The 23,814-nt window shown below is 42.8% G+C and overlaps 2 protein-coding genes across 2 annotated transcripts; one reads left to right on the top strand and one right to left on the bottom strand.

The window, feature by feature from the left end:
- Positions 1–1,484: 1,484 nt before the first annotated feature.
- On the bottom strand, positions 1,485–6,113 carry LOC117387601 (oocyte zinc finger protein XlCOF8.4-like). Its single transcript, XM_033985139.2, has 2 exons — positions 5,719–6,113; positions 1,485–4,128 (listed from the first exon to the last, which is right to left on the bottom strand). Exons 1-2 carry the CDS (start codon positions 6,024–6,026, stop codon positions 3,477–3,479), a joined length of 960 nt encoding a protein of 319 aa, XP_033841030.1. The 5' UTR covers positions 6,027–6,113; the 3' UTR covers positions 1,485–3,476.
- Positions 6,114–7,561: 1,448 nt separating this feature from the next.
- Positions 7,562–14,770, top strand: arl3b (ADP ribosylation factor like GTPase 3b). The gene is made up of 6 exons (XM_033984396.2): positions 7,562–7,598; positions 9,796–9,939; positions 10,128–10,244; positions 10,709–10,759; positions 11,763–11,948; positions 14,268–14,770. The coding sequence occupies exons 1-6, from the start codon at positions 7,596–7,598 to the stop codon at positions 14,313–14,315; spliced, it is 549 nt and encodes a 182-aa protein (XP_033840287.1). The 5' UTR covers positions 7,562–7,595; the 3' UTR covers positions 14,316–14,770.
- The last annotated feature ends 9,044 nt before the right edge of the window (positions 14,771–23,814 follow it).

Here is a 23,814-nt window from a genome sequence, read left to right as displayed (position 1 = left end):
TCTGTATATTGTATATGAGCTATAAATGTATAACATTAAAACATTTAACATGTAAGTATTAAGTTCAATTGTTGTATGTATTAATTCCAGTGAAATAAAATGTTGCTGAGTCTGTAAATTGGCTGCTAACCTCTGAGCCGTAGCTGCCCGTTCCTGCGCTGACCGTTTGTGTAATTGAAATGCTTTGTAGCAAAGTGAACTGATGTTTCACTCTTTGAAAACTACGACAGTTTCTTACATGAGGCGCCTTTGATCGGACTTCAGTGAAAAACTATTTTGTTGTCTGTATTAAACACTCGGCGCTCACTGTCCACTTTTCTTTTCTTTGATAAGCTCATTTTTGCAGAAGGGCTGAACAAGGCTGATGAAGCTGAAGTGCGCCATCTTTTGGGGAAACGTTGGCATTACAGAGGAAAGGTAAATTGAACAAGGTTGAACCTTATCTATTTTAATAGAATTTGGTCACGTTCAGCGGGCCAGATTAATAAACCCAACGTTCCGTGTGTGGCCCCTGGGCCGTAGTTTGCCCACCCCTGGTCTAGACTTTGATGACATCATCATTTCAAAGGGCAGGGGCTTTTATAACACTCAAACTCTATTTATCACTGATAATAACCGACTGTCGTTTCAGCCTCATTTAAAGCTTCACACCGGCCTCTGCAGGACAAATGAAATATTTCAGTCATAAAATGTGAAGTACAACTGCTGCAATGGCCAAATTTAACAAATGTCACAATATTAAACTATAACTGCTAATTTTCCTGTAAAAATAATGTTATGCACCACCGCTCTCTGCTGCCATGTTCAAGTACTGCATGAGGTTTTCAGCTTAAACATGAAATAAAAAATGTACAAACTACGAAAAAATGGTGTGAAGTGATTTTTTTTGGTCATTGTAAATTATTATTACAATAAAGGTACATTATGAAACATTCTGGCTAAAGGTCTGCCGTCTGCTCGTGTCCATAGAGATGCGATTGCTTTGCCACCAGGCCTAGTTACCAGTCAGATCTGGGGAGAGGCGACCCCGCTCACAGTTATAATGTACGTTTTGTTCGTGAGGTGACGCCCATGATTGAATAAATGTAGGATATTGAAGTTTAATGCCAAACTGTGGAACATTTAAGAGCAAAACAGCAACATCTGCATGGAGACAAGAGGGTGGAGGAACCTCTGCTGGAAAAGTTGCATGTTACACCTTTAAACGTAAACATTAAACCAGTGTTTCACAAACTGCGGTTCATGGACAGATCTTCAGTTTGTGAGTTTTATCCACATTTTCTTTTCTTTTGGATCATTTCTGGTTTAAAACTACAGCGGAAATGGATGTAGTCCACTTTTAGACCTGGTTCAGTTCTACGTTAGACCTGGAATAGTCCTGTTGTAGACCCGGTTTAGATCTGGTGGTACCTGGAAAGCCAATTTTTTTTTCTTTGATACTCGGAGTGAAAGTTTCTGAATACACAAGAGCGAACATATATTTTCCAATCAGTATTTATTTTGTAACGCAATAACAAAACACAAATCCAAAACTGTTCATAAACGCTGTATTTTTGAAACATTAGAGCTGTAGTTCTTCAGTCGTTTAGCTGATTAATCGATTAGTTGATTGAATTATTTTGTTTAGATTGTAAGGATTTATATGAGACAACAGCAGGAAAGTGGAGTTAGTGAGTGAATATTGTGATATTTATAAGTAAAAACACAGATTAAAGAGAGTTTTCACAATTTTAATCTGTCTTTATATAAATACATTGCTTTCTTGTACTTTTTTTCCTGTATAAATAGTACTTTTTGCATGAGCTCCCCCTGCAGGTGTCGTCTTGTAACGTTATATTTGCCTGTTGATATTCAAAGAGAAACATTAATTCCTTACTTCGTTCAATCTAAACAGAAATAAACACCTGCGATGACGACACCTTAGCTCTTCTTCTATGAAATAATAAAGAAATAAAAATCACGATGGAGGAGTACCCTTCGTCGGCCGCGTACTCCGAAGTGCGCGACCGCCAAATTGAGACACGGGCATCGATAATAGTTCCGAAACCTTTTGCCACGCCCCCTTTTTAGCCGACTAATCGCTCGACAGCACGTCTTTAGTCCAACGAGAAGTTCTTCAGTCGACCGCAGCTCTACGACAAACACAAAATCCAAACTCTGAAGATCGGATCCACGCAAACTTGCAGCGTAACCTTTTAAAATGTGTGCGTAAAAGGACATTTCTGTACTTTTGTGGTTCATTTTACAGTCCGTTCACTTGTAAACACGTGACGGATGTACCCTCCACCGCAAATGTTACGCACTGCAGCTTTAAACAGAAACGCACCGAATGACAATATCGCCAAAACAGCACATGCGACAGTGATCACAGCCCGACCTGCAACGGCCTGCGCGTTTGTCAGTGTTTTTGTATATTTATGGGAAAACTGTCGTGTGGATGACGTGGGGTTGTGGGCGGAGCTTTGGACAGAAACGTACCGCTAACTGGAGTTCCATACAGTGGTCCCTCGTTTATCACGTTCTAAAAATAACGCGCAATAGGCTAAATCCGTGAAGTATCAGCTTTGTTTTGTACAGTTGTTTTTGTCTGTAAAACCCCTCACCACACACTTTATACACTTTTCTCACACAGGCGTTAACATTTTCTCACATTTCTCTCTCGTTTAAACTCTCTCAAAGTTCAAACCTTCGTAGGCGTCTTTGTCGGTGCAGAACGTTTTGTCGACGTTGTGGGTTTTGTCGGGGAGAAAACAAATTGCAAACGTACAGCACTTCAGAGTCACACTGAGATCCAACGTTTATGTAAATTTGTCTGAACACATTCTGTACTGGACAGGAGACACGGCACGGAGGAGACTGATGGACAATGGTCTACAGTCCAACAGCCAATCAGGACGCACAACACAATGGTCTACAGTCCAACAGCCAATCAGGACGCAGGACACAATGCACGTTCATACTCAGCGAAAGGTGAACCACGATATAGCGAGGGACCAGAGTATATGGAATTCTGACCGTGAGTATCATAGCAACCAAAGAGCGAATCAGGAGCGAGGTTTAGCAGGGAACAGGCAAGGCACTTCGCAACGCTGTCAATCAAACCTGTTGCTAACGCTAGCGGGAGCGACCTCAGGGACAGAAGGCGCCCGATTTGTCTGTTATTAATGCTCATATCTTGATTCACTGACAAAATTGCGAAATAAAAACCCCAGGATCATGTCGAGCGGGTTAATACGAACATTTTAAGACCAAAATGACGAAGCTCACTGCAGAAATTAGAGGGAGGGGTGACAATTTTTCAATGTAAAGTGAAGCTGGAAGCGCGCCCGTGCTCACTTCGGCGGCTCGTGCGTTTATATATACCGTCTGTAGGCCTGAGAGAGATCACTAGATTACTTAAACACGCCTGGATGACGTCTAAAACCTCATCAGGCATGTTTTTGACGAGGCGGAAACACTATTACACGGTAGAAGCATTAAGTTGAACTGCTGAACGTTCTCCTGTGCGTTGAGGCGTGTCTGTCCCGCTGATGTTTGAAGTGAAACGATTTCTGACAGGCCGAACAGCTGAACGGCCTCTCGTTTGTGTGGACTCGGATGTGTTTTTTCAAATTCGACTTGTCGCTGAAGGTTTTGGGACATATTAAGCAGCCGTAAGGTTTTTCCCCCGAGTGCGTTCGCATGTGTATCGCGAGGTGGGACGTGCGCGTAAACGTTTTCATGCAGATGGAACAGATGAACGGTCGCTCTCCTGTGTGGACTCGGAGGTGGACCTTCAAATCTGTTTTATTCCCGCATTTCTTCTGGCAAAAGCAGCAGCGGATTATCTTGTCGGCTCGTCCGGCTGTTCCCGAGACTTCTCCGTTGTTCGTGATCTCCATTGGCTGGTGTTTCGGGGACACGTGCGAGTTTTGCGCAGCTGTTTGTTCATTTCTGCTCCAGACTTCGTGGTGGTGTTTGTCTCCAGTTGCCTCCGAACAGCTGCTGAACGGACCCCACTCGAGATGATTGTCAGCGTCGGGGTGGAAATGCGGCTCCGCTTCCCGCGTTTCCTCTCCGGGCGCCGTTTGATGAAGCAGTGACGACTCTTCTGTCTTCACAAACACAGCGACGTGCTCAGAGACGGGCCTGAAAATCAAAAACAGATTCTGATTCACTGCAGTGAGCAAATCCACAACGCGCCACTGCCAAATACAAAAATAAATGTTTCTCTGTGTAATGCAGGAGATGTATTTTTTTCCCCCCCAAATTAAATTAATTGAAAAATGGTGAGAGGAATCGCTTGTCCTCATATCACACCCAACACCCGTCTGTCCTCACCATGGAGATAAATACTTTAATGCCATACGTGGAACATTACCAGCAGACAGTTGCACTCCCCTGTTTTAGTCCTAGACCCTAGATCCCCTACTGTGACCTGATCCTGTTCCATGGGCCCGGACCCTTCCTTCCTTCGCCTGACTGGATGGCCCCGTGCCTGGCTGAGGTGGCTCACGTCCTGTCGTAGGTCGGCCCCTCTCTGTCCCTTAGCTGAGTGGTCTCTGGCCCTACAGACTTGAATTCTATCTGTAAATGGATGCACATTAGTCTTGGACACATCTGCAGCTGCCAGTCTTGGTTCAGCCCTAGTTTAGTCCTGGTTCAGTCCCGGCTTAGACCTTGTTTAGTTCTGGTTTAGATGTTGTTTAGTCCTGGTTTAGCCCTAGTTTGGCCCTAGTTTGGCCCTAGTTTGGCCCTGGCTTAGCGCTGGTTTGGTCCTGGTTTAGCGCTGGTTTAGTCCTGGTTTAGTCCTGGTTTAGTCCTGGTTTAGTCCTGGCTTAGTCCTGGCTTAGTCCTGGTTTAGTCCTGGCTTAGTCCTGGCTTAGTCCTGGCTTAGCCCTGGTTTGGTCCTGGTTTAGTCCTGGCTTAGTCCTGGCTTAGTCCTGGCTTAGTCCTGGCTTAGTCCTGGCTTAGTCCTGGCTTAGTCCTGGCTTAGTCCTGGCTTAGTCCTGGCTTAGTCCTGGCTTGGTCCTGGTTTGGTCCTGGTTTAGCCCTGGTTTAGTCCTGTCTTGGCCCTGTCTTGGCCCTGTCTTAGCGCTGGTTTAGTCCTGGTTTAGTCCTGGTTTAGTCCTGGTTTAGTCCTGGTTTAGTCCTGGCTTAGTACTGGCTTAGTACTGGCTTAGTACTGGCTTAGTCCTGGCTTAGTCCTGGCTTAGTCCTGGTTTGGTCCTGGTTTGGTCCTGGTTTGGTCCTGGTTTGGTCCTGGTTTAGTCCTGGTTTAGTCCTGGTTTAGCCCTGGCTTAGCCCTGGTTTAGTCCTGGTTTAGCCCTAGTTTAGTCCTGTCTTGGCCCTGGCTTAGCGCTGGTTTAGTCCTGGTTTGGTCCTGGTTTAGTCCTGGTTTAGCCCTAGTTTAGTCCTGGCTTGGCCCTGGCTTAGCGCTGGTTTAGTCCTGGTTTAGTCCTGGTTTAGTCCATGGGAGTGGACTAGCGTCTAAGTACAGGTGGATGTTCTGGGACTCTTCTCCATTTGTTTGTTTTCTGTTGAATAATCTGTTTGTCTTTGTTTACTGTTCCGTTGATGATTTTCTAACTTTTCTGTCTCATGTTCAGCCCTAAGAGGCAGCTGCTGTTGTAAAATGTATTTGAACTGAATTAAACTGAATTGAAATAACATCTCCATGGAGTGAAGCCGGTGGCAGAGACCTGTGTGCGTAAAAATGTGCGCGTAAAATGCACTTACAGCGGCTCTTCTTCTTGTTTGACGCGCTGCTCCTCTGGCTCCTGTGGCTCCTCTTTAATCTGCAGAGTCTCTGGGTTTTCCGGGCCAGGGTTCAGACTTGTTTCGGGGATGTGCTGAGCCCTGAGCAGCAGGACTCTGGGGCTCAGCACTGACTGCAGCAGCTCCTCTTTCCTCCTTTCCTCCTGTTTGGATCGGCGCAGTTCCTCCTCATACTCCGCTATCGTTCTTTCAAACAGCGCAAAGATCTCCTCCGCAGCCGCAGTGAGCCGCTCCTGCACCAGAGCTCTTAACGCGTGAGCTTTCGACATGTTTTATTGTTTTTAGCTTTAGCTCCGAGCTAACACGGAGGACGAGCAAGAACCACGTGACAGAGACACGCCCCGCCCCCTTTGCCCGAAAACTGCAAAAACACAAAAACGAAGAAGAAAAAAACTACGGGAATTATAATAATACAGTTATAATTATAATACTTTTAATCGACTAATCATGACTATTAAAAAAAAATGTAAAAAAAAATATAATTGTTAAAAACATAAATAAATAAAATAATAATACTAATAATAATAATAACAACAACAACAACAATAATCCAATGTTTAAAATAGTAATTGTTAAAACACATGCCAAAACTAGGGTTATTAAATCAAAATGTCAAAAATAAACCATTAATTAAAATAACAAATATTCCTCAACAATACAATATAAGAGTGGAAGAGAAGAGGGATAACGCTCGAGTTCTAACAGGAAGAAGTTTATTTATCATCAGTGTGGACCCAGCACCTGGAGACATGAACCCTCAACACATTATAATAGTGTTGTCCACTCCAGTCTGGCCGTGTGTCTGTTGTAGGGAGTATTATACCTCTTATGACACAAGCTAGATAATAAGATAACAAGGGTTGAGTTGGCAGTGAGTGTCCTCAGTACAGTGCGCAATATTCACAAAAAAGTTTCAGTAAAAATAATCGTTTAGTTAGTTGACTTTAGAAAAAAAAAGTCAAAACTAGTGAACTACTAAAATAATAGTTATTTACAGCCCAAATTAATATTGTAGTGTTCAGGTGTAAGGAAACATGGCAAAGCTCTTCTGGTTGTTAACTTTCTGAACACAAAACCTGCTGTAGGCCGTAACCCACGACAAAACAAGAGCAAAACAGACCAGTGACTGCAACAGAATCTTCACGTCTACTTGTCGGCATAGCAACCAAGTGTCACATACAAAAGAGCTTACATTAACAACAACACGTAAACAGAACAACAAAAGGTGTCAACTCTGAACTTTGACACATGTTTAACACACAAACCCTGCATAATTAGTTCTTCTCTCAAGCGAAAAAACACTCTGTTCCACCTTGTGATGTCATCATGTGATAATACAGAAAGTGCTCCACTGTGTTTTTAAACTCCACACACCTTCACTAAAATCATTTGGACGATTTCAGCCTTGGAATTTCCAGTCTCTGCTAAACAAAATGTAAAAGGTAGTTGTTAACTTCATGACATCACAAGGTAGAACAGAGCGTTTTGAGCTTTGGAGATGCAGACAGACTAATAATAGAATGAAACAAAACAAGTCCAGGTATGTTTTTGAGAAGGTAGCAACGTTTTAACAGTCAATTTAGTATAATATGGAACATTTAAAAACAAATTATTGAATGAATATATATATATGAATGTATGATTGCATTAATAATAATAATAATAATAATAATAATAATAATAATAATAATAATAATAATAATAATAATAATAATAATAATAATTTAATTGCATGTATTTAATTTTACTTTTGTTCCGCCCGCCGTGCTTCCGTGTGCGTCATGACGTCACTGTCCTTAGTAACGGTTTGCAGCGTCTCCAGGAGCGAAGGCAACAAGATGGTGAGTTCAATTTACCTCAAAATTTAAGCATATGACGCCAAAATTCTGCTCCGAAAACGGTCACACTATTCGCCACGCGTGATGAGGACCGCGTGATTCCGTCTACGTGAAAAAACAATGTTAGAATTTGAGTAATTTTGAGGTTTGAGGCGGAGAGCTGGCTGTTGCTTCTTAGAGTTATCCGTGGAGATTAGCCTAGCAGCCTTTAGCTCCGTGTAGCGGACCATAGCGCTTTGTTAACCGGCTCTACGATGAAACTATAAGCCAATAAGGCAATTAAACGAGGCCGATGCACCGTGCACGCTTATAAAGGGGTAGTGTGCGTGTGTTGTGTGCTTTGGATGGTTAGAATTCAAAAGATGCACCGCTAAAAGGCCCAGGATGAGATAACAGCGCTCCCTCTGTGTCTGTGCGAGCGCATCACATGATACAACCGCGGGAATAAACCGGGACTGAACCAGGACCAAACCAGGACTAAACCAGGATTAAACCAGGTCTGAACCAGGACTAACCCAGGACTAAACCAGGTCTGAACCCGGACTAAACCAGGACTAAACCAGGTCTGAACCAGGACTGAACCAAGTCTGAACCAGGATTAAACCAGGTCTGAACCAGGACTAAACCAGGTCTGAACCAGGACTAAACCAGGACTAAACCAGATCTAAACCAGGACTAAACCAGGACTGAACCAGGACTAAACCAGGTCTGAACCAGGACTAAACCAGGACTAAACCAGGACTAAACCAGAGCTAACCCAGGACTAAACCAGGACTGAACCAGGACTAAACCAGATCTAAACCAGATCTAAACCAGGACTAAACCAGGACTAAACCAGATCTAAACCAGGACTAAACCAGATCTAAACCAGGACTAAACCAGGACTAAACTAGAACTAAACCAGGACTATACCAGAGCTAACCCAGGACTAAACCAGGACTAACCCAAGACTAAACCAGAACTAAAGCAGGACTAAACCAGATCTAACTGAGGACTAAACAAGGACTAAACCAGGACTAAACCAGATCTAACCCAGGACTAAACCAGGCAGCTTTAAAAAGGATTTACCCAGTAATAAACCAGAGACGAAATCAAGCCAAATAATAATAATAACAATAAACAGAGACTGAACCAGACGTAACACAGAAGTAACCGAGGATTAAACCAGGGATGAAATCAAATCAGGCCAGACTAGACCAAGTCTAACCCAGCACAAAACTAGGGTTATCTCAGGAGTGAACTAGGTAAAAAAAAAAAAGACTAAATCAGGTCTAACCCAGGACTATACCATGTCTAAAAAGGGACTAAACCAGGATTAAACCATGGACATAATCAACTAAACCAGAATTAAACCAGGTTTTACTAAGAAAAAAAGCAGGTCTAATCCAGGACTAAACCAGGGATGTAATCAAGTCACAACCAGAACCAAGGCCAGACTAAACCAGGTCTAAAGTAGGCTTCAGATTCCTGTTCATGGCTGATATTTTGAGGACTTTTGCCCTTTTGTATTGAATTGTTAATTGCCATGGCAACGGTGCTAGATTTCCAGCATTCGGAAACCCATGGATACTGTCAAAACAGAACTAAACTGGGGACTTCACCAGGTCTCAGCTAGGACTAAACCAGGACTAAACTTGCACTAGAGACTAAAATGAGTTCAAACTATGATAAATCACTGAAATAAGCAGCGACTCAATCAGGACTAAACTAGGTCTAATACTAGTCCAGGACTTTCCGGTGCATTCACACTGACACTTTATGGTCTTGGTTTGAGCTTAATCCTGATAGAGACTTTAGTTTGGTCCTGATTTAGTCCAGGTTTGGTTTCACCTTTAGTCCCAGTTTTGTCCTAATTTTGGTGTTATTTATGTGCAAATTGTGCGCTCTGGATGCCCCCTAAAACTGGTCTAGAATTAAACCAGGTCTAACTAGAACAAAACCAGGTAAGGTCTATACTGAGACTAAACCTGGACTTCACTACAGTCTAAACCATGGACTAACTTAAACTGGAAATAAACCATGCCTAAACTAAAGACCAAACCAGGACTAAGGCAATTCTAAACCAGGAACTAAGCCTGGACTAAATGGGACCAAAACTAGAGCTGAACCAGGGATCAAACTCTTTCTAAACTCTGGACTAAACTGGGGTCTAGACCAGGACTAAACCAGAGTAATGGATGTTTCTCATGTCTTTTCTCAGGGATTATTGTCGATTCTCCGTAAACTGAAGAGCACACCGGACCAGGAGGTGCGGATCCTGCTCCTCGGTTTGGACAACGGAGGAAAGACCACAGTCTTGAAACAGCTGGCCTCAGAGGACATCAGCCACATCACCCCCACACAGGTGACAGTCCTTTGTGTCACTTTTATTTGTTTTAGGGTTGTCTAAAGTATCGAAACTTCTTTAGAATCATCTTGAGCTGTATCAGAACAAGTACAAAACCACATAGACTAGTATAAATGTTACTATCTTTACGACACTAATTATTTATTATTTATCTGTTATTAATGTTTTGTTTTTGTCCTTTCCAGGGTTTCAACATCAAAAGTGTCCAGTCTCAGGGATTCAAGCTAAACGTGTGGGACATCGGGGGGCAGAGAAAGATCCGGCCGTACTGGAGGAACTACTTTGAAAACACAGATGTCCTGGTTTGTACTTATTTATACTCTGGCTGTATACTTAAACGTGCACACTCATTCAGACAATCTAAACATGTCTGACATCCAGATTTCTGAGGTCTTAGTTTGATTTTTAGATTGAATTTCAACTCACATTCACTTTAAATAAGAGTTCTTTATCTTATGTTGGGTTGTTGGTTTGTTGTGGCTCTGCAAAATTTGTCCAAAAAAGCACAAGAATGTTATAACCTCACTTTCTCCCTGTGTCATATCCTTAAATTTACTTCTGTATAAATTAATTCATGATAAGAGCTGGCAGGGAACGTGGAGTTTGCTCACGCATCATAAATACTACTACTTTTACTAATATTGGAATTATACATTCATGAGAAGTTTGATTCAAATGTTATTTTGAGGAATCAGAACAAAGACTACTATGGAGAGCATAAAAAATGACTGAAACACTGACCCCTGACGTCCCATCTCTGTTACAGATCTATGTCATCGACAGTGCCGACAGGAAGAGGTTTGAGGAGACAGGCCAGGTGAGATCACAACACGGACAAAGCTATCTGGGCCAAGCTACAGTTTGAAAATCTGTTTTTAAGACAACTGAAGGATTTTGAGCTGAGGAAAAAATGTATGATCTGACTGTCGTGGAAATAAGACTCCTTTTGCAGGCTCTGGTGAATGTTGAAGCAAAGACAAAGAGTTTATTTATTGCAAGAAATAGGTCCGACAGCATCTCCCCCTTATGTCAGACCCCGAATGCTGGAAAGCACCCAGTTTATATAGTTTGAGATGACCAGAGGACAGACATTTCAAAGTAAGCATGTGACACTCCCATTGAGGGGTGGTCAGACCGACTCCTGGAGACATTCAGGAGCCGGTTCTCCTCAGGGGGTCAATAGGGAGGGATTGAAGGCCGACTGTATGGTCTGGTTGCATCTACTTTCACTTGCATTACAACACATCTTAACAAGTCTAGCCACCAAGAGGGAACAAAAGGGTTGACATGAGAAAGGTTTTTCTAACACTGTGTTTGACGACCAAACCAAATGAGTTTTAGTTACGAGACCATGTGATTTCTAAAAGGTAAAATAATGACACAATGTTTAAATTTCCATTACACTGACCATAGTCAAAAATCTCCACAAAAGTAAAAGCTGTCCGTCCCTGTCCGTCCCTGTCCGTCCCTGTCCAACGAATACGTTCAGTTTGTGTTTACATTGTGGTCAGTGGGAAAAATTCTGTGCAAGGAGGGGATTTTTTCGCTGCAGTACCAATGAGTCCACAGGATTAAGCAATATTTTATCCAGTTATTTTAATAGATCTATGGTTGAAAATCCAAACCATAAACACCATGAACGCTCGTATTGATCGCAGGCTCCTGAAGATTTTTTTGCTTAAACCCATATTTTCTTTCTGTGAACTGTAAATGTCTCTTGTTCTCTCATTTGTCCAGGAGCAGAGTTGTTGTTCCTGTGCTGTTTATGTTGACCATGTTGGTTTTTTTTCTGTATTTTAAACGTTCTCTTGTGTCTTCAGGAGTTGGCCGAGCTGTTGGATGAGGAGAAGTTGAGTGGCGTCCCAGTTTTAATCTTCGCAAACAAACAGGACCTGCTCACGGCGGCTCCGGCTTCAGAGATCGCAGAGGGACTCAACCTTCACACCATCAGGGACAGGATCTGGCAAATCCAGTCCTGCTCCGCGCTCACCGGGGAGGGCATCCAGGTTAGACAGTCAATATCTGTCAATGTCTCGGTTGCGGTTTAAGTGAAGTAGATTAAAAGTGGGACTAAACCCTTAGACTTCACCCACAGCCACATTTCAAACTGAGCTGATAAACTGGGGCAGAACCTGGAGCACTAACACCTCGCTCAGCCTGAACGCGCCCGGCTGCGTCTCCAGTGTCGGAGGTTTTGTTGCGGTGGTCACCAAGGTCACCACCTTTTGAAGCTGCGCGCGTCAGACCACAGCTGCAGTCGCCTCTGACGTCCGGCGAAAATAAACTCCCAATAAAAAGAATCGGGCTGGGGAAGCGTCGATCGGCACCACCGGACTCCTCTCGCCACTTTGAATGATCCGGGATGTTTGTAGGAACCGGAACGGACCGGAACTGAGCCCAGGATAAAGGGGAGAGTGAGACGGAGGAGGGGGCGGGGTCTGGACAAATGAGGAAAAGTGAAATTGGTCTAACAAACATCCACACATCAAAACTCTGTCTCTGCAGCTGGGTTCGCCCGGCTGTAATTGGGGAAGTCCTTTGTGATATCACGTAATACTTGAAATTACAGCAGCCACTGGAGCCAGGACATACAATTTTTTTTTATGTTTTTGACCAGAAAGCTGCACATTTATTTACCTAGTTTGCACAAAGAGGCTGTGGCTAATAACATTAAAACAACATACGCCACAGTTTAGTAGCGAAAAAAAAAGCCGTGGAGTTTAGTTTCACTTTAAAGTAGAAGATGTGTTGTGAATTTCAACAAAACAGGGATTAAACGGGACCAAAGCAGAACTAAACCAGGGTCAAACGAAGACTAAACAAACACTGAACCAGGACTGAACCAGGACTAAACCAGGACTAAACCAGGACGGGGACATCCATCTCTAAGGACCTTGGTTTTATCCTAATGCCCTCCCGCTTTTTTTAACATCAAACCTTCGTCATTCGTCTATCGCAGGACCGCCGTCTTTTCTCCCCTCATCCACCTTCCCCTTCCCCCCTTCCTTCTCCTTTATCCCCTCCACCAAAAACATGCAGTTGCAATTCATCTTCTCCTGTAACCCACTTCCGAGCTGCACCCCCCCTCCGCTCTGATTGGCCACCGTCCTCAGAGTCATGTGACCCTCAGAGATCCACCCCCCCCCTCTCTCTCTGTATCCCATCATCCCCTGCTGCTCCTGTCCTCACCGCATTAATACCGTCCTGCTCAACATACGGATGATAAATAACATCTTATATATTTATTCTTTACGCAAAATATTCAGCCCATAGTTTAAAAAAAAAAAGACAAGATACAAAGAAAAATACACAAGGCAACCAAATTAGTCCATAAAGTTCGTTAAAGAGCGTGGATCGTCTGCGCCCAGTTCGTTCGAGCGGAAGTGTAACGGCATGAGCTCATTTGAGGGTCAGAGTCATTACGATGGAATGTTCAGACACCTCCAGGCGCTGCATGAATGTGTATGTTAAATGTCTAAGCAGTGCCTCACAGGTGGAGATGTCAGCGTCCTTCTATTTCGATTATAATTAACTAGATTTTTTTTTTAATTTTTAACTGGAACTTTGCAAACATAAGGAGACAGCACAGCCCTAACTGAAGCGACGCCCCCTGATGGTCTGGAAACGCACACATCGCTCCTGTGTTAGCTTCTGGCAGGTCCTTGTAGCTGTTCTCCTGTAGCCTTAGATCTTCTGGCAGGTCCTTGTAGCTGTTCTCCCACAGCCTTAGATCTTCTGGCAGGTCCTTGTAGCTGTTCTCCTTCAGCCTTAGATCTTCTGGCAGGTCCTTGTAGCTGTTCTCCTTCAGCCGTAGATCTTCTGGCAGGTCCTTGTAGCTGTTCTCCTTCAGCTTTAGATCTTCAGACAGGTCCTTGTAGCTGTTCTCCTTCAGCTTTAGATCTTCTGGCAGGTCCTTGTAGCTGTTCTCCTTCACCCTTAGATCTTCTGGCAGGTCCTTGTAGCTGTTCTCCCTCAGCTTTAGATCTTCTGACAGGTCCTTGTAGCTCTTCTAAAGTTTAGCCTGTGGTCAAAAGATGATGGAGTCTTTTCGGTCCAGGCACCTCGGCTTTAGAAGGACCTGCCTGAGGAGATGAGACCAACACCATCAGGATCAACTTAAACTCACTTTTATCATCAGGCCTTTTCATGAAATGTCTTGTACTTTTCTGTGTGCATCTTTTCTTTGTATATCTATATCTGTGGAGAGTGTTTTGTGGTTTTTGAAACTCTGCTTTTTAAAGGTGTTATATAAATAAAGATCATAATAATAACCCAGGACCAAACATGTACTAATATTTTTGGGTTGTTTTTTTTTTGTCTTGCAGGACGGGATGAATTGGGTTTGCAAAAGCGTCAACTCCAAGAAAAAGTAGCTCCTCCTCTTCCTCAGTGCAGGAGGACCCCCCCACTATGACTGAGAGCGCCCCCTGGGTCTGAGCTGGAGGGACTGCACTCGAATGTACCACTACTGCTAAAGCTAAAGCTAAAGCTAACACGACGAACTCTTTAACCCTCCATGAACTTTTATTGGTTTAACAAGGGATTATCATTATTACACTACACTTAAGACCACAGACAGCAGGGAAACAGGTAAAGATAAAATACTAAACTAAATTAATAAAATACTTTTACACTACGCAAAAGGAAAGAGGAGATGTTTTTGTTCAGTTTCTCTCAGTTTAATATAGTAAAGAAACATGAACGTGACCAAAAGTAATTGTCTCGTCACACCTAAATCCTCTGTTGTCAAGTTTGTCTCTCAAGAAAAATTAAACTTTATTAAATTTATTTTATCAAAGACACTTTCCTATGGCATGAAATTTAAAAAAATACTAAAAAAAAAAAAAAAAAAGACAAAATGTTATTCAGAAACTGGTCGACATATCCTTCAATTCAAACTGTTTTCTTACCAGTCCTGGTCCAGCCCTGGTCCAGCCCTGGTCCAGCCCTGGTCCAGTCCTGGTCCAGCCCTGGTCCAGCCCTGGTCCAGTCCTGGTCCAGCCCTGGTCCAGTCCTGGTCTAGTCCTGGTCTAGTCCTGGTCCAGCCCTGGTCCAGCCCTGGTCCAGTCCTGGTCCAGTCCTGGTCTAGTCCCGGTCCAGTCCCGGTCCAGCCCCGGTCCAGTCCCGGTCCAGCCCTGGTCCAGTCCCGGTCCAGTCCCCGTTTCGTCCCTGAATCATCTTTTCTCTTCTGTCTCTGGTCAGATTAACACGGCACCAAACACTTTAGATTTGATTTTTTTAAACTTTTAGTAACTTTTATCTGTTTGATTCTCAACGTTTTTAAACTGGAGCATTTCTGGGTTTTTGCTTCCACGTTTCCATCGCAGCTGTTTTTGACGTGATATATTTTTGTTACCATGTCTTATTTATGGTGAAGTAGAGTGCTTGCATTTTATATTCAACAAAACTCTGTCTGATCATTTCAAATCCGCCTGTGTGTTAATATGTACAAAAAAAACAAAAAAAACAAAACTAAAACGGCCGAAAGAGAAGTTTTATGGACATGATGTAAATAGGCAGACTCTTATTTTGAAAGGCCTGTATGAAACTAGGAGATTTTTAACTGTAATGCTTTTATGTGTGCTTTTATTTTGAAATAGAGATGAACCTTAGGCCTTTTGATATTTTTGAATGTATCTGTCAGAATTTGGAGTAACGTCTGTTAAATAAAGAGATTATTAAGATTGCAAAAAAAAAAAAGTTAAGTCTTTTATTGTGAAATTAGAAAGACGTTTCCTCCTGTGGTTAATCACTGTGTATTATTTTAGCGGTTCACCGGTTCGACGCGTATTTATCAGGTGTGACTGTGGTGCGTGAGGGTTGGCGGTGGTCTGAGGGGCCGATGGTGCAGATTGGCAGCCTCGCTTCTGTCAGCTTGTCCCGGGGCAGCTGTGGCTAGTCCATTACGCGGGTTTATCCAGGAAAAACGGACAATACACAAAGAAGTTTAAAATGTTTTATTGATTAAAGTGGTTGATTGTAAATGAATTGTTCGGAGTTTCTACTTACCCACGTCGTCTGCCTGAGGTGTTGCGGTGAAATGAGTCCTCGGGGAGCTGGAGCACCTTAAGATGGTTCCGGGGGGTGTCAAAATATTTTAGCTTTTTGTGTCTTGTTTGGTTTTTTCACAGTTAAAACAGACACATTAATGTAGAGCTCTATTTTTAACAACCATATTTGACTGAATAAAGATTTACACAGTTTCGTTTGCGATAACTTTTAACGAGATGATGGGAGGAGCCGAAACTTCCCCCGTGCTGCAGAGTGGGAACAACCAATTAAGAGAGGAACAGTATAAAAGGAGCCAACCTCAGTCTGCTCATTTTTTTCCTTTTTTTTAATATAATTTTCCAGTTTTCCGAATATTTTTGGTGTCGGAAAATAAATGCACTTGTTCTGCGCTGTTCCTCGTCAGACTGAGGTTGCTATCCGGGCGATTACAGAGGCACTTTAGGTTTAACAAAAACTGCATTTCAGCTTTGAAACTGTCAACGCAGATGAGAGACTCGTGGGGTTTATTCTGCGTTTGGCGACTTCTTCGGTGGTTGTAGTCGTAGTAAACCCCACCTGAGAGCTCTGACCCGTCTCCGCCGCAGGTTCAACCCTAACGCTGAGCTCGCCACTCTCCCACGTCGATCTGACCGTCGCGTGGGAGCAGGTGCAGACGGGTGCGGGCAGCTGCTCCTGACGTGCCTCAGTTTAATCCTCCGGGAGCTCAGGGTCTCTATGGAGCTCAGGGTCTGAAAAGAGACACTCACAGAAACACTGACCTGAGCGCGGAGAGGTGACCAGACGGAGCTGACAGGAGGAGAGCGCTTCAGCTCCGACAACAAACAATCACATGTTTGGTTTGGCTCGTCTCCGTGGAGATGTTATTGGCTTTTTTCTGGAATGTTCCACAGTAAGGTTTTAGACTTATCCAACTATTTCTTCCTCCCTCCTCCATTTTGAGCACCAGTGTAATTCGTATATAAGTTTTGGACTCTACAGGTTGTATTGTAAAATGTTCTCCAGTCTCTCTCTCTAAAACCTTCAAATCAGGTGAGAAATCTCGAGGTAATAATGGACTCAGACTTGAACTTTAACAGACACATCAAATCAATAACATCTGCAGCTTTTGACCGTCTAAAAAACATGTTAAAAATCAAAGTTATACTGTCTAAACCAGACTTAGAGAGACTTATCCTGCGTTTGTGTCCAGTAGGTTAGACGACTGTAACGTCCTGATCACTGGACTCTCCAAACGAGACTTAACACAGAACAGAACATCCAGAACATCCATAACATCAAGAACATCCAGAACATCCAGAACATCCAGAACACTGCTGCTCGGGTCAGGACTAGAACCAGGAAGTACTTCACACATGTGTCCTGTGGCTCAGGTCTGTGGCTCCTGTGGCTCAGAGACTTTAAAGCAGCTCAGTGTGAACAAGTCTCTCCATGGACCAGCACCAAAGAACATCTCCCCCATGAGGAGGACTAAACCAGGACTAAACCAGGACTAAACCAGGACTAAACCAGGACTAAACCAGGACTGAACCAGAACTAAAACAGGACTAAACCAGGACTGAACCAGAACTAAACCAGGATTTAACTAGGGCTAAACCAGGACTAAACCAGGACTAAACCAGGACTAAACCAGGACTGAACCAGAACTAAAACAGGACTAAACCAGGACTGAACCAGAACTAAACCAGGATTTAACTAGGGCTAAACCAGGACTAAACCAGGACTAAACCAGGACTGAACCAGAACTAAAACAGGACTAAACCAGGACTAAACCAGGACTGAACCAGAACTAAAACAGGACTAAACCAGGACTGAACCAGAACTAAACCAGGATTTAACTAGGGCTAAACCAGGACTAAACCAGGACTAAACCAGGACTAAACCAGGACTGAACCAGAACTAAAACAGGACTAAACCAGGACTGAACCAGAACTAAACCAGGATTTAACTAGGGCTAAACCAGGACTAAACCAGGACTAAACCAGGACTGAACCAGAACTAAAACAGGACTAAACCAGGACTAAACCAGGACTGAACCAGAACTAAACCAGGACTAAACCAGGACTGAACCAGGACAAAACCAGGACTAAACCAGGACTAAACCAGGACTGAACAGGACTAAACCAGGGCTAAAACAGGACTAAACCAGGACTAAACCAGGACTAAACCAGGACTAAACCAGGACTGAACCAGGACTAAACCAGGACTAAACCAGGACTAAACCAGGACTGAACCAGAACTTAACCAGGACTAAACCAGGACTAAACCAGGACTAAACCAGGACTGAACCAGGACTGAACCAGAACTAAACCAGGACTAAACCAGGACTAAACCAGGACTGAACCAGAACTAAACCAGGACTGAACCAGGGCTAAACCAGGACTAAACCAGGGCTAAACCAGGACTAAACCAGGACTAAAACCAGGACTAAACCAGGGCTAAACCAGGGCTAAACCAGGACTAAACCAGGACTAAACCAGGGCTAAACCAGGACTAAACTAGGGCTAAACCAGGACTAAACCAGGACTAAACCAGGACTAAACCAGGACTAAACCAGGACTAAACCAGGACTAAACCAGGATTAAACCAGGACTAAACCAGGACTAAACATGGGTCATCATAGTTTCACTTTTCTTCAGTCAAAACCTGGATCATTCTTCCTGAAGATGTGACTCAGGCCTCGACTTTGACGATGTTTAAATCCAGGCTCAGACGTTTAGTTGCTGTGACTGAAAAGTTTTTATTCTGCACTTTTCTCTTTTAATCTTCACTTTATGACAATTATTTATGTTTTGATTTGTTGTTTTGTGATTTTAATGTCTTTCTTATTCTGTAAAACACTTTGAATCACTCTGTGGACAAATTCTGCTTTGCCTATTCATCTGCGCCGCTTTCCCGTTTGTTCTGCCCATGTAACGGCTCAAAATAAAGATTCTAAATAAAAACAAATCCATCGCCATGGAGACAAGTAGATAAGGCTCCTGGGTCAAGTTATACGTCAGATCTGTGGGTGGACAAGCCCCAGTCGCTGTTTCTCAAGGTAGTTTTTCACAATAAAACCCCCTGTGACTGAATGAATGACATGTTTTATGCAACAGTGGGAAACATTCCAGGCAAAATAATGACGTCTCCATGGAAACCTGCCATCGTGCCATCGTTTTTTTCATAATTCTATACATCTTGGTTCATATATTTGACGTTTTCTGTGTGTATAAAATGTAGAAAGTATTAAAAATTCAGAAAAAAAACACTGAATGAGAGGGTGCGTCCTTGATCAGATGAAGAAATAAGACCGTTACCATAGCGATTAACAATTTAAAACTAAATATCCAATCTTTTGAATGGTGAAAAGTCTCCAAAATCTCAAAATCTTGAAGCTGAAACATGAATATAGTAAAACAAATTCACCAAATGCGTTTCTGAACACGTGAGTAAAGTATCTCTCTCACCACGGACACACAATTTTGGCTCGAAACAACAAAACACGACACTGAAACGCCTCAAAATAAAGCACCGAGCTTCACACTTCATGGCTGAAACGTGGCTGTGCACCAGAGGAGGGCGGTGTCGCGCGCCGTGCGGAGGGACACGGCCTTGAACGTGCAGGATTATTGAAACGTGCGGATGAAACAAAACACAACTCCGGGGACGTGTGCGGATTTGTGAGGAGGACGCGACACTAAAGCAGCGCTGTGGGACATTTCAGGGTTAAAAGAGTCAGGATTGTACAACATATGCTCTGTGGATCCGTGAGTTTCAGGATGATGAAACGTGAGGACCGTTGCCATAGAAATTTACGATTTTAAACAGTGTATTTTATCTTTTCAGTGGGGAAAAGTTTTCGAAATGTCGAGTGTAGCAAGAAGCGGAAACGTCAGTCAGCGTAAATAAACAAAAACGACTTTAAGAAGCATTTTTTTCACATCAGCTTCAGAACGTGGCACCATTTTTCAACCCTAAAAACGCGACAGTTGTCAGTCAAAAAGAGCTTTAAGTCATAAAATTAACACGACGAGTTTGTGAAGTTTGTGAGTTTTATAGGCTCCGCCCCCCATCTGCAACAACGACATCATCAAATTTGAGCTCGTGAACACAATCTACTACAATCGCACTTCTCGCATTGTCGTCACGCTGAAAGGTGTCCTGCATGTACGCCTATGGTGGAATGTTCAGCGGTTACCATGGTGACGCAGCGTGCACATTAGCAAACCCCCCAAAAAAAGTGTTTGGATTGTGGGAAAACTGAAGAAATGATACAAAATAGATTAAAACAGCACATTAATGAAACTCAATCCCATACAACATCTCTTCCCTGAGACGCATGAGGACCAGCCTGACAGTAGAGGGCGCTCTCACATGTTTCAGCGCCAGGATTATCCCACGCGTGACCCGCTGTGCGTCCTGCTCGTCTCAGGCCGATCTACAATCAGGCAGGGAACGCACTTGATTTAAAAAAAACAAACAAAACCTTCACTATCACCGCTGTAATATTCTAAGGAAATATGAAATGTTCAGTTATGACCATTTCGTTTTGTTTTCAAATCTAACACGTGTATTCAAAATTATTAATAATGCAGCTCGACCTACATTGAAAAAAATGGATTAAACTTTATTCTGGTCCAGACGCAGATCCTCAGACGCCTTTTCATTTCAAACCCTCAGAGAATCAGCTCCAGACTCTGAAACGGTCTGTAGATTTGAATAATTTTACTAGAAATTTGAAAAAAGTACATTTTAGATCAGAAAATGTGTCCACGTCATTTGTTCTGTTCTGTATTCTCTGTAAAAACCTGCACATAATGACTTTTTAAATTGGTTTAGACTGTAGGAAACAAACTGTATCGGACGTGGAGACATTTTATCGTATTTTCTTTCTAATATTAATGATGAACTGTTTGTGTAATAATGTAATTGTGATGAAATGTGTGTTTTAATGTGTGTTCACCTGCCCCGGGCCTGCACCTGCGAAACACAAGGAGCTAAATCTGGTACAAATCATCTTTTCTTTTGTAAGATTAATACATTTGTACACGGAAAAGATTAAAAAAAAGAAAAGAAACAGCTCAATCTACCACGATCATGCTTCACAATGACATTACGCTGGGGGTGTTCTGCGTGTACGGCTATGGTGTGGTGCTACAGCGGTTACCACGGCGACGCAACGCGCACGTTAGCAAGCGCAGCCCCAAAAAAAAAGCGCTTAGATTGTCGGAAAACTCAAGAAATTACACAAAATAGTAATTAAAACAGCGCATTTTCAGGAGGCGTGCGACGAATCCGAGCGTTCGTGGTCGTAAAGAGCAGGCTAACGCTAACTAGCTTGTGTGTTTAGCAGCGCAAATCAGTTGTCGTTCAAGCTAAAACGGATCTTTACGATTTACAGACTGTGCTAAAATAAAACTCAGCCGTCAAACTTCAGACAGAGCGGTGCCTCCAGTTAGAGAACGGCGTTGAAGTCCGTTGTCAGCACAAGTTAAAAATGTTGTATTATTCCGTATTACTCTTTCCACATTTCCGTCCTTCTGAGACAAATACACGTCCCCGGTGAAGCGTCTCCGTTGTGTTTCCTGTGTTTCAGCATTAACCTCCTACGCAAAATGTTTTAAATAGGCCCTTTGTTTAAACCGACGGGTCTGTGATGATTAATAAAAGAATTTAATTAAGATTAGCCGGAAATACGTGGGAGGGAGCGGCGTGCGTGTCCTCCCCGTGCAGCTGTGGCAGAGTGGTTAGCCTGCCTCCTCGTCGTACCTTTAAGCACCGTTAGCAAACATTTTCAAACTTAACCAAGAAACCACAGCGTTTTTTTCTTTTTCTTTCAACTTTTTATTTGGACCCTTCTCCAAATTTTCTTCCATTTCACAAAATATTTACAAAAAAATTTACCTTGTTTTGTCTCGTCTCTACCCGACTTTTCGCTCATCGCCCCGTCTCCTTTTTCCAGCGCGCCGTCACAAGTTGATTTTTACAAAAAACGTTAATAAAACTAAGCCGTATCCTCCTTGGTTTCACCTTTAAACTGCTTTCAAATCTTTTTTTTTTTTTAATTTCTAACCCCGAACGTCGTTATTTTGAGAGTGCTTTGAAAGTCCGTTGCTCGCTTTTAGCTGCAAACAAGTCCAAAGTCTTAAAATGTGCTTTTCCGAAAGAGGAAGTACAGTTTTAGCATCTTCAAAATACGTCCAGATGCTAATTTCGTGTCCGTTTCCTTCAACCAAAAGTCATCAGCCAAACGGAAATAGAGCGTCTTACTTTGAAAGGGAAGCCTTGCAACAGGAAGTCCCCATTTTGTTGGAAGGGAGGTGGAGGTGGAGGAGGAGGAGGAGTTGGAGGAGTTGGAGGAGGTGGAGTGCTTTCGCAGAACAAGAGGCTTCAAAATCACCTCTTAAAAATGCAAAAGTAGATATTAGTTTCAGTTTTGTCCCGTTAATGTCCAAAGTCCAGGCGACAAAATCCCAAAACCAGACGCGGGGTTTTGTTTGACGTTGAGGAAAAAATCGTGGAAGAACGTTTTTTTTTTTTTTGTGTTCAAGCCTTTTTAAAGGAAGGAAGTGCAGAAAAGAGAACTTGGATGCATCCCAATTCTCAAAACACGTCGTCCGCGTCCCGTTTCTGTGTTCTTTTTGTTTGATTCTTCACTCTTAAGCCCCGCCCACGGAGCAGACGCCGGTTTCTGATTGGCTGTTTCTGATCGTTCGATTTGATTGACAGGTGACGAATCAAGGAAACAGGTGAACGAAACAGAAACGGGACGCAGCCGCTGCTTGTCATTACCAGATTTATGATCCGTGTTTTTGCGTTTCTGACTTTACGTATTTTTTCAAACTAGCGTAAACTTGTAGCGTACACATTTTAGCTGAAAATTTGTGAAAACATTTTTAACTTTCAACAAAATATGATCTTAGTTAGATTTTTTTCAGCGTATTTTAGTAAAATGTGTCTTGCGCAAAAGTATCAGGAAGCGTACGTTAGCATGCTAGTTGCTGTTAGCTTTAACCGCGAAAGCAAAACGCCGCACTGGCCTCTGAAAGTCGTAAAAAAAAAAATGCTTATAAACTCATCGCGGTGAGTAATTAGAACGGTCCGAATGCATAAGCGTATCGAGACGTGGGTCAAACTAGAGTTTTACAATGACGAACTGCCCCCTAGTGGTCGAAATCAGGTAATGACAAGCGCCTCCGACTCTGGAGAAACAGAGATAAGCGCCGAGAATTTAAATTGCATCCATTAAGAAAAGACTGTCGGCCATTTTGAAACAAGATTAAAGATATAAACAAAACCGAGGACGAGCGATACGTTTACGTTTATGAAACTACAACACGGGGAGGAAAAAAAAAACGGATTCGGTGAAAAAGTGCTACTGCTACGTCTGCAGATTAACAGGGGGACGGGAGGGCATCTGACACAGAGACGTGGGAGGACGGGAGGGCATCTGACACGAGGGGATGTAAGGAGGAAGTCCATGTAAACGTATCGCTCGTATCTCTCAAACTTAACAACGGAAAGACAGAGACAAATATATATTACGAACCAAAAACGTTAACTTTTAAAATCTGTATCTGCTTTTTTAAAATTATAAATAAAATATATGTTTTTAGGCCTTACAGTGTCTGGGAATCTAAACATTTAATATGACAATAATAATAATAATAATCATAATAATAATACAATGATAGAAGTATTAAAACACAGAGTGAAGCGTTGTACCCTGCCCCCGAGTCGACACTTATAGTTACACTGGTGCTAATACAGTCGGCGTGTGTGCTCTTATTTGGTGTTTTTAAAAGTCGACAGAAACAAAAATGTAGTTTTTTTATGTTTTTAGTGGAAGCTATTTTGAAATTTTGGAAAAAAAAAAAACCC

The sequence above is a fragment of the Periophthalmus magnuspinnatus genome, chromosome 19 (genome assembly GCF_009829125.3).
Source record: "Periophthalmus magnuspinnatus isolate fPerMag1 chromosome 19, fPerMag1.2.pri, whole genome shotgun sequence".
NCBI lineage: Eukaryota > Metazoa > Chordata > Actinopteri > Gobiiformes > Gobiidae > Periophthalmus > Periophthalmus magnuspinnatus.
Note: the sequence above shows the minus strand (reverse complement) of the source record. Positions and strands in the feature narration are given on the sequence as shown.